At 42.5% G+C, this 11,468-nt stretch overlaps 1 protein-coding gene across 1 annotated transcript in view; it reads right to left on the bottom strand.

Annotated features, from left to right (window-relative positions):
* LOC115241360 overlaps positions 1-11,468 on the bottom strand; it is a 97,048-nt gene that overhangs the window by 4,197 nt on the left and 81,383 nt on the right. Inside the window, exons 6-11 of the mRNA XM_029817075.1 lie at positions 7,950-8,064; positions 3,064-3,335; positions 2,645-2,914; positions 834-2,373; positions 649-752; positions 87-464 (exon numbers count right to left, since the gene is read on the bottom strand). Of these exons, the coding sequence (XP_029672935.1) occupies positions 87-464; positions 649-752; positions 834-2,373; positions 2,645-2,914; positions 3,064-3,335; positions 7,950-8,064 (2,679 nt within the window). The remainder of the gene's footprint in view (positions 1-86; positions 465-648; positions 753-833; positions 2,374-2,644; positions 2,915-3,063; positions 3,336-7,949; positions 8,065-11,468) is intronic.

The raw sequence follows: 11,468 nt of genomic DNA, 5'->3' as shown, positions 1-11,468 counted from the left end.
CATATATATGTATATACATATACACACACTCAGATGACATTTACATAATTTAAAGCATACAAAAAGTGACGATAAAGTAAACTTACTAGGGTACGATGAAGAATCGATTTTTCTTCACCAAAGTCCATTTCCGTCACGGACGCAATGGCGTCACGGAGTTCCCTACTGTCCTTGCAATCTTTTTCGATCTTGATCTTTGGTTTTCCGTGACGAATACGCAGCCTCTTGTATTCATCGGGGCAGAGCCTCTTCCAGAGATAGTAGAACTGCACGCACTGTTTCGCGGTCTTGGCACCAACGTCCCGTGAAATCGCGGAAAAGTCTTTGTTGTACTTGAGCAATCCTTGATAGAACGCGTCCATTTCATGCGATGTCCATCTATCGGACTCGTGGCACTCGTAGCTGAGTAGCGGATGCTCCACTGGTAGCGTAGGTGTTGGCCGCATTAATTTCACCATCGCTTCCTGAAACATATACATATATATATTATATATCGAATATATCAATATCGATTGTATCATACAGACATACAATGATGGCAATCTTGTTTCTGTAATATAAGATAATCGAAAAAATTCAGAAAATGGTCGAAAAATTTTGATAGAGACATATTTATGTGAGTGATTTTTAGTGAAAAAAATATCTTACATGAATATTTCCCTTGCACATATGCAACAGATGAAGCGCATACTCCTTGTTTCTACCACCGCCCGGTACCGCGGCGCAACACGCGAATTGCAAGTACATCTCCACTGCAAGCAACACGCGTCATTTCATTGTCATACATTTTGTTATATGCTATTCAAAGCATGTAATTGCAAAAAAAGACTTACGCTCAGTACTCGTGAGCACATTGTTTATGCCGGGATCCCATAGAAGGTGGTCGGTTTCCGATCCGTCCTTCCCCCTATCCCCGTTGCACTCGACCGGCGGTATCGTGGCCTGATATCTCGTGCCAATGTTGATTCTTGGCGGCGGACCATCGTTTCCTTGGGAATCGTCTGAACTAAAGTCCGAGTCTCTTTCGTGCTGATGTAATCTTGCATACAATCCTGGACCAGGACGAGATGGGTCCAGGATCGGCGGTGGCGTATAGCTGCTATCCCAATGGCGATCGCAAGCCTTCCGCAGCCGCGATGGATAAGAATGCGAACTGTTGGCATATTGGCCGCCGTCCATGCGCGGCCTCTTTCGAGAATAGCGTACGGGACTACCGACGGGTAAACTGCCAGGACTGAGAAATATATCTTCGTCCAGTAGTTCCTCCTTGATTTGTTCGACGGGTATTGGTAAATTTCCAGTAGCTAATTTGTGTCTCAAAATATTGTTCTTTGTAGCGTGATTAGTTTGAATGAGGAACTTGGCCGGATTAATGACTTGCTGTTGATTAAATTGTCCTCCCGAGTTGCACTGTTGCTGATTCATCGTCTGGACGTTCAAGCCGAGATTCACGGTAACGGGCTCAACTTTCGGTGTCGCCAAACGAATCTCCTTCTTGAATGTCAATGCTGGACTGAGCGAACCTGTCTGCACCAATACATTCGCTTTCTGCAGACCCGCCGTTTGTATCAATTTGAACTCGCCGTTGTTGTCAACGACGATGCCAGCCAGACTGCCGTTTCCGAGACCAAAATCCACGAGGTTCTGGCTCGTGATGAGTTTATATGATTGGAACTCGAATCGTCTGCGACCGGAGGCGGTGAAGTCCTTCGGAGTCGAAGATAACAGCGGATCCTCTGAGTTCGGCATCATTTGGCTTTGGAGCGCGTGATGCGGCGACACGGGAAAGCTTGTGCCGGTGAAGGCAACCGGTCCCGGCGACGAGACGGAGGATGGAGGCAGCGAGGACAGCGGCGACGGCGCCGGTGTCGCCGACAACGGGCTTGGCAGTGGCGAGTGCGGATTCGGCGAGCCGGACCCGTAAAGGTCCGCGTCCGCCTCGGATTCGCCCGGCAACACCTCGTTCAACGCCTCCTCCACAGCCGCGGCGGATGACATGGTGGTGGTGTAAAACGCCGCTGAGAGCGGTGAAGACACTTGTCTCACATTCTCCGGATCCTCCTGAGGACTCAGCAATGGCAGGCTTCCGGTAAGCAAACCTTCCTGGCTGGCTGGTGGGGTGGGATACGTGAAGCTCGGACTGTCGTGTCGCGTCAAGGGCGACGGCAAGGGCGACTGGGTCGGTAATGTATGAGGACTTTCCGTGTATTGCGCGGCATAAGTACTGAATTCGGCCAGCGAATCGGGCAACGGCGAGTTCACCAACGCTTGTAGGTCTGGATTGACTGTGTGTTGCGATGAGTATCGATCTTCCAACGTGATATCCTGCAGCTGTTCGGTAGATTGTTCTTGCAATAGGCTGGCCGTTTGAAACTATTGCGATGCAAAAATATACACAATGAAAATGGAAATATTATTTTTTCCCCATGTTGCATAAATGATAGAAGATTATAAAGTTTCACAGACGATTAAAAAAAAAAAAAACTAAAAGTTTTCATCTATTTGTATTTATGACAAGTTTATTGGATCGGAAATAATAAAACTGTATTTATATACATATGGTTTCTGTAATGCAATATTATGTAAATTGCAAGCATTCATGAAACGACAAATAATTCGACAAGTATCAATTAAAGCTGTTCACCTGAATCGAGTCCAACTGCGTAGCATGCAAAAGCACGCTGTCAGGGACCGTTGTGACTTGCTGAAACACTTCGTCTTGTAGACTCGGACTAAAGTAACCACCATCCTCGGCGTAACCTGTCATCGTAAAGCTTTCCGTTACCGCAGGTTGTGCCTGCGGCTGCTGATTATTCGGCTGTTGATTGGTCGCTGATTGCACAGGCTGCTGATAAGTTAAATGTAATCTTTGTCCCGGATCGGAGGTTGTTCTCTTCACAGCCACCTTCGCTCCCTACAATTTATTCGCGATATGCATACGTTAGTTCAAAATGGATGTAACTACATCATGATTAAATTATTAATTTATGTAATCTTTTCAAATGTCATCGCACAATAAAATCATATCCGAATAATGATAAGTAAATTTACGATATCGGATACCTTCAGGATCAGATCGGCAAGAGCTTGAGCTTGAGCTTGAGTTTGCGCTTCCTGCAATTGCTTCTGCACGGTTGCGTGACCGCTCACGGTGACATTAGGCTGCCGGAAATGTTCACCATCGGAGAGTCGACGCACTTTCTCTCCTGCCGCCAATGGTGGTGGTGCCGGCACCGCAAAGCTCGTTTTGCCGGTGATCTGGGAGACAGCGTCGGCTTGGGTGGTGAAGACGGTGGCATTCGTACGAGGTTGTTGATTGCTATTTGCGTCCGCTGCTAAATCATATATATTCTCTATTGAATATTTTTTATGGAATTTTTGTTTGATTTGCAAAATTTTATACATATTAAATTACAGTAGATAATGTTCAATGTGCTCACGGCTAATATTCAAATAGTCAATATAGATAATATAACATTTCTCTAATAACCATATTATATTTTAGATAGCGAAAAAATATTTAACCATCTTCAATAATCATCTTTATCTGACGAAAGAAAATTTGTGTTTTTTTTTACACTCATGTTTTTATTCATTATTAGATCTTCGAAAAGCGGCAACTTTTCTTTATAATGACTGACAATAAATATACGATGTTTATGATGTAGCCTGTTTTCACATTTCATTTAGAAAATAAATATCGAGCGTTAGAGAAATTCACGAAAACTTCATGTTTGCGATCACGAAAGATGTATTTAATTTTGATTAATAAGATATTTTCCCTTTTGCAAAGCGACACAATGCGTGCGAGACGCTTCGCGTTTCCGAGTGAAATAAAGAGACGCACCGAGTTTACAGAAAGCCGTGAAACGGAAAACGGAAAAACGGAAGAGAATTCTTTCTCTTTCTCTCCAGTATGCGTAAACGGGGGATATATATATGCATTTGCAATAAAAGGATCTTTTGCCGCCTCTTTCTTTTCCTTGATTCGCCCTTCATCCCCGACAATGGGCGTCGCGTATTTTCTGCTCTCTTTCAGTCACCGCGCGATGTGCACACTACGACGGTTTTTGTTTTCCTTTGGCTTTACGTATATGTAATTGAAGAGAGGAAAAAAAGAATAAAAAGCGCGGAGAGGATTGGCTGAAGCAACAACATACGTCGCATCGTGTTCTCTCGCTGTCCGCGCAATAAAAATTTTTCGGTACGTTTTGTATCTCTAAAAACAACAATATTTAAATTTCAAAAAAGCATGCATACGGATACGTCACGGCATATTCTGAGAACGGTGGGTTTGCTGGAATAACTGCATTTAAATTTCAAAAAGCGCTCATGCTGTTCCGGTTATAATGTATTCTGTAGTCCGACGGACTGCCTCAATTTTTACGAAAGCGAGCATTATAACCGAGTAGAGACATAAAGTATATTTAGCCCGCATGCCAGGCGTCGAATAAATGGAAAGAAATATTAGTGACTTCTTTTTAACAATAATCACTGATCAGAAACATCCAAAGAAATGCAAATGTTTACATTTCTTTTCGCACAGATGTAAAAGATGAGATTTATACTTTTGAGAATTAATCAAAATATATTGTGTCTATAGATAAATTATTTTCTAAAATTTTCATTCTCAAAAAAATTCAATAGTTTGTAACAATATAATTTTAAAATTTACGATAGAGAAGAAAGCAAATGTATTTTTTATTACGTAAAATCACGTACTATTTTTGTTTAATTTACTCGAAGCTACAATTAATTAATAAATAAAAGAAAACGTATCTTTTCATTTATTTAGACGAAAGCAAAAAACAATCTATAAGCAACTCTGTTCATTTCGCACTTGGCGGTCTATCGTGCACCATAATAAATATTCCGCTGCTACTGAAATCGCAGCATACTGAAAAATATATTTTACGGCGTGCACAATCGTTCATGGTAGCTGTACAACTCGGCGGAAATAAATGCGTGCATATCCTGGGCGCCGCAGGGGGCGAAAGGAGGAAATGGGATTCGAGCGTACAGCTGTATCGCGACGAAACTTTTCCACGACGATTTCATGAATATCTGGCCTTCGTTCTGGCTTCGAGCCGATTCTTTTTATATTACCTTTTTGGCCATTATACCATACCGTACAGTTCACCATACTCTACACTCTACATATTTTTATCACACGTAGCGTATAATTAGTAGTTTTCAGATACGGATTTCTTATAAATGAGAGTATTATGAATTTTTTTTCATCATGTCGTGATGGATGTTGTAACAAACATCGCGTTTCTTATAAATTTATGAAATTACCCCTAATTTTATCTCCAGTCTGTAACACGCAAATTTATAGGATTCAAATGTTCGAAAGATTGTAGATATTTTTTCGTGTATGAGGCATCGAATATCCCCTTCGTAGTATATAAAAAACGCAACGCGGTTTGTTCGATTTTATCGATCAACGCACGCGAAAGGTATGCATTTACATAAACCGTGAATTCCATGACCGTCCATGTACATGTGACAGCGTTATCGGAACACACTAACATGGAACTGCGTGATATTTTTACAAATTGCCAATCATCGATCGCGGCAAGGCAAATTGCTTCCAACGAGGCAGACGTGTGGGCCTGTCTCTGACCTGTCCGATCCGCACTTCGAATGGAAATTGTTGTGGTCGATGTGTGCAGCAGCAGTAGCGAAAAAGCCGAGAGAACAAAGCGAAGTTTCGTTTGCTCTGATAATCCGCGTATCTACATGTGATAGTTTCACACGGGCGTATATACATATACATACTAGAAATCACACACTTTCTCTATACAAATCCTTTATCAATTCTGATATTTTTTTAGCAAAAATTTGATTTAACGTAATAACTCTATATCTTTCTCATATTTGATCTTAAATTACCCTAATAGAAAAAAAATCAATCTGAGGGAGGAGGGATTTCAGTTATGTATTTATTAATCTTTTAACTGTAATAATAAAAAAAACGTTGATTAATGATTATTATAATTAAATTTATATAATAATAACTTTAACTGATTCAAATTATAATTAGCGTCATTTTTATTAGAGACCATTGTGTGATATGTACGAGGAATTAAATTCGACCATAGCAACAATCGTCTCAATATATGTCAAAGGTCCAATTCTTTGTTTGATTTATCGCACGATTGTTATCAGACACCCGTACGCGTTCTTTGATGCACGCGAAGCGTCCGATAGACGATATTTTGCTGGACGACTAGCATGACCGAGCGCGCTCCAATCCACCCTTTGTCAAAAATATGCGCCAGCGCCGTTGCACAATCAAATAACGTGGCATTCCCCCGCATCGTCAACGACACATCGCGCCGAACTAGCACACGCTCTCGACAGCAAATTATTTATCGATCGATCTTGTTGTGCGGCCACTTTCGAGGCTTTCAAAAAATAATGCCCGACAACAACGGCCGGGCTAAATGACTGTCAACAATTCCCGGCGCACCAATGGGAACGACGTTGTGTAGACATCAGTTCCTATTGTACGCTGATTAATAATCGGTCGTGATTGAATATTCATAGAATTTCGAGTCCATCGTGCCGCAGAGTAGAGTTCGGAAAGAAGTTTCATCGTTTATCGCTTCGCCGTATTACAATGACGCGGCTAATAATTGATCCATACTACTTGTAACAGTGCCGTTTCCCCTACCGTCTGTTCTATCTGTTCTGTACGCGAGAACAAACAATTGAGAAATCTAACAAATTCTAAGCTGTTCGATCTTATTAAAATGCAAAATCAGATTCAGATTTATTGAAGAAAAACATCTTTATTATCGCAAAATTAAATAGTGAAAAAACGGTCACTAATTTTTTCAGTCTTTATTTATCTTAAAAAAAGAATTATATAAATTATCTTTTTATGTAACTATAAAAAATTTAAAATTTTTTCGGAGAATTTTTCAAATATATTAATTTTATGAAACACAAACTCATTCTCATACATACACACCAACACATTCAAATTAAATTTTTTTTTTAAACTTTGGTCTAACAGAAATTTTGATTACTTCGACCTACCTTAATAATGTTAGAATAAGAATAGATTTTAATATCAATTATTTTCTCGAAATTATTTTGTGGACTGTCGAGAGTTAACGACCAACGATTATCCGCACATGTCCGCAAAGATATGCACGCACCCCGACGATTATTTCGCGCTTATTTCGGATTTACGGCTGTCGAAACGAAAGGAGCCGTACTGCGGAAGACGCCGGGTCGAATCGTCCCTCGTCGTTCTTGGCAGATGCCGAGGCGAAATCGCGCATAAATCGCTAACGACGCGCACTTTGTTACAAAAGCACGGGCCTGGTGCCCGCACCGGCCCGTTTTGCTACTGCCGCCAGGCTTGATTTATCGCGCTAACGTGGACAATGCGAGAAATATTCTGGCGTGTTCGCTTCGTAAATCACGGTTCTTCGGCAGTCCATACACTGTATGCCCCCATAGAGAGAGAGAGAGAGGAGGCCCCCGCGAAATATCACGAAGGGCGGGAGGAAGAGGTTCTGGCAAATGCACGTACACACGCGTGAGGGAGAAAGAGCGGAGGACAGACGAACGGTAGGGTATAACGGGAGATACACGATCGAATCGGGATGCACGTCCGTAAATCAGCGCCGGAATCGCATTCGTGGATTCTGTGTTCTCAGCATCGTTCGCCGGAACACTGCATTAATTCTTTTTTCACCGCAGTTATGACACGCGTATATATATCCCCGTTTCGGGATTCTAAACGGAACAATGACGTTGCGTCGACCGTATTGCACACATCGAGAGATACATCTTTTCTACTCGCGAAAACGCGAGTGGTAACTTTATTATCGACACGACGCGTGATTAATATAACATCGCGTTATCATGAAAGATGCAAACATAACTGATAACATATGTGTTTCCGAGAGAACGTCTCTCTCTCGTCTTACCTGTCGTTCTCTTCTGTATAATCTTCTCTTCGATAAGCGCTCTCACGCTGACCGACGCCGTCTGCAAAGGCGGCCCGATGACCTCTTTTTTCTCGCTTTTCTTATTCTCCGCATCCTGTAACACAAATAAAAAGAGACGCATCGTTAAAAAGATTCAAATAGTTGCGCGATGAAAATAGAGCACTGGCAATGTATAAACTTTCTGCATCGCTTTCAAGATTCCCGGTCAAAGATCTCAATTACCGCTAATAAAGGGAAAAATCGCATAAATCAATATCCTATAGCAATCGCGTGAAAAAATGACAGTAGTGAAATATTTGGCACATCTAAGAGCGTCTCTTCCTTAGCTGATTATTGGGCGAATATTTAGTGAAGTTTTATTAGTTGTGTGCGTGACAGTGACGGAACTTCACTGAAGCTTATTCAGAGAACTTATAGTCTAACCAGAATCTTCATTCGTTTCGGCCGGGCAAGACTTATGACGAGAGAACCTAGATTAGAAGTTCAAATCACGGGCAAATTGACGCGCAGGGTACTACGAGGAAGGTGGGTAGAGGGACTACAATGGTGAATAGGAGAAAGAGGAGGATGAGAGGATCCAGAGATGCACGCTAATCACTGAGCAAGGCTAATTGAGGCGCCCATTGGATTATATCCTAATGGAATCTCTGGTGTGCGCGATTCAACATCATGTAATACATCTCGTCGAAAGATATCTCTGCGTTGCTTCTCGATATTTGCGAAGGTAGTCTAAGCGGTTTCTGATAAGCTTGAATTGCGAAAGTTCAATCCTTGTATTCAAATACGATCGTGTTAAAAAATACTAATTGCATTTCAATATAATTTGTAATCATCCATTATTAATATCGTGCTCTCTTTGTCAATTGCTCTTAAAAGGCTTTTAATTGCTCAATGTTATTAGAAATTTCTAAAAATGTATGTAATAAAATTCTCTTTTTATTCATTTATCCATCTGTTATATATATCGATCTATTGAAAAAACGATCAAAAAATCGTCGTTGACGAAGCAATGACATCTTGTGAAATTATTATTTATTATCATTACATAGATATATTATTATCTCCATAGTCATCCACTCGCGAGCATTTTCCTTCTCGCGGGATAAGCCATTCTTGAATCTCGTGAACTTATCAATGCCGCGAGCTACCGGTCCTACCTCTTAACTAATTAAGCACGAGAATTCCTTTAAAGTCCGCGTAATATTTTTTTTTCTAAAACGCGTGAAAGTAATATATAATACTTAAAGTTTCCGCGTGTCATACACGTCGTGCAAGTGAATTTCACGACTCATAGGATCGCTGTCTCTTCCCGAGCATCTACTGATCGACCACTCCGCAAGTTTCGGCGGGGACACGTTTATAATTAGCATACTAATACCGGCGAGGGTGCCTCGCGCATACATTTCCCGCATCTGCATCTCGCCGGCGCCCTTAGTAGCGACTGCGCGAACAATATATCAGTTGTGGATACATGCGTCATCATCTTCATCAAACCTTAATGACCCGGGGCATACGCGGGAGCGGTCGTCATCTCGCGGCCCTCAATTTCCTACGTTCGATGCGTATAATGCAACGCACTTATGCATCCGCGGCTGTTTATATATATATCACGCCTCTCACGAAATTGAACTCTGTCTTTGACGGGGCGTACACCGCTCGCTTGCTTCATGAATATTGATCGGCGGCCGTTAATACGTGGAATTGATTGCAGAACGTCCGCCGCGCCGCACCGATCCCGGACTCATCAATTCGATCCGTGTCGATTCCAGTTACCAGAGTTATCTGGCGGCCGCTATTCTCCGCGATTGAACTTTTGAATTCTTTTTTTTTTTTTTTGACGAGTTATTTTTACGCTCTCTAAAAAAAGAATGTGTTATCCTGATTTATCGATATATTTATAACTCTGAATTATTCTTTCAACACTTTTGCAAAACTAGAACATCTTTTGTAAAGCTATAGGGAAAAGGATGTATCTATCTCTGTCAGTCAGCGTTCTGCCTTGATTAATCAATATACAATATCTATCGGTATTCTATTTTACGATCGTGCAAGAGAGTAATACAATTCAGGAGAGAAAAGACACGTAGACCATGTTTTTGAGCACGATTACAAAGAAGCGATTAATGAACGACGCTACCGGGTCCCGTGCAACAATATTTCCGATATTTCTTGTTCTTATCTCGGCCATCGGCGGGGCATCGATCAATCGACAATCCATAGCGCCACGTATAGCGCGCGTATGTTTTCCAACAATTCCTACCTCCGGACGATCAATCGTGCTACACGTCAACTACTTACAGAAAATAAATCTGAAACGCGTCGGCGCAGATTTATTGCTGACGATTTATCGCTCCGAAAAATCATTCGTCACGCGGCGGTACAATGTAATGAAAAACGGCCAGCAGCAGCCCGCGAAGCGGGAGCGGCATATGCGGGCGATTCCTCCGGAAATACAACAAATTACATGCCGTAATTCGCTCTAAAGCTCACACAGACTACATGTCTATCTGCGGGTTCGCGGGCCCCGAAAGAGCGCCCCCACCTCCCCCTCCTCCGTCGCGGGATTAACAGCAGCTGTGCCACTTAACGAACCCAAACGCGCGGTCGCTAACTCCTCTCACCGCGGACGTGCACCCTAAACAACAACGAGCGCGGTTTCACAGTGGACAAGGCACTGCCTACTAAAACTCGGTGAGTTTTCATGTCTCGCTATCCTTTTTCCCGCATACCCCATTCTCAATACGGGAACGCATATACGACAAGCATTAGCCTGGTTAAATATATATATTTGAAGGACCATCAAAACTTTTCGATAATTCCGTGCGATTGGTATGCGCCCGGCGGAAAGCTCGATCACGGAAAGAGGGATAGAACTTTCGTGATAGCGGGGTGTCGGTCGGTCTTGCTAGTCGAACATGAACGAACGAATATGCGACGAGAGGAAAAGAGAAAAGAGTTAAAGGGCAAGCATAGGAGCAGGAGGCGAAGGTGGTATCGCGGTGAAAACTCGGGTGCTCGAAACGAGAGCAGGGCGCCATTGAAAACCCCGACCGTAACCAGTCAGATTCAATCTGCATAATGGAGAAAGCTCGAGACAATGTTTGTACGGGGTTCTCCGCGCGTGCTGCGTTTCTCTTTCCTCTCTCTCTCTCTCTTTCTCTTTCTCCCTCAGGTCGTGTTGAATCATTTCTCTCTCTCTTTCTCTTCTTCTCTTTTTCATTCCCGATCAACAGACTCGTTGCGGATTGGTTCGGGCGGAACCAAAGAGCTTGTTAATGGGTTCATTTGGATTCGATCATCGCCTTACCTTTCCTATCCACCGATGCTACGTCTCCCTTCGCTTGTCCGTGCTTTATCTCGCCTTCGCTGATTTACTCACTCTCATACCCGCCTCGTTCCAATCTTTATCGAATCGTTATCGACTCGGGTCTTTCCACCCGCTGTCGCTTACGTAGCGATGAATCGAATAAGGAGAAATGGGACGCGAATCAGAAAGGG

This window comes from Formica exsecta, unplaced genomic scaffold (genome assembly GCF_003651465.1).
Source record: "Formica exsecta isolate Colony F162 unplaced genomic scaffold, ASM365146v1 scaffold48, whole genome shotgun sequence".
NCBI classification, from domain to species: Eukaryota; Metazoa; Arthropoda; class Insecta; order Hymenoptera; family Formicidae; genus Formica; species Formica exsecta.
This window is presented reverse-complemented; position numbering and strand designations above follow the sequence as displayed.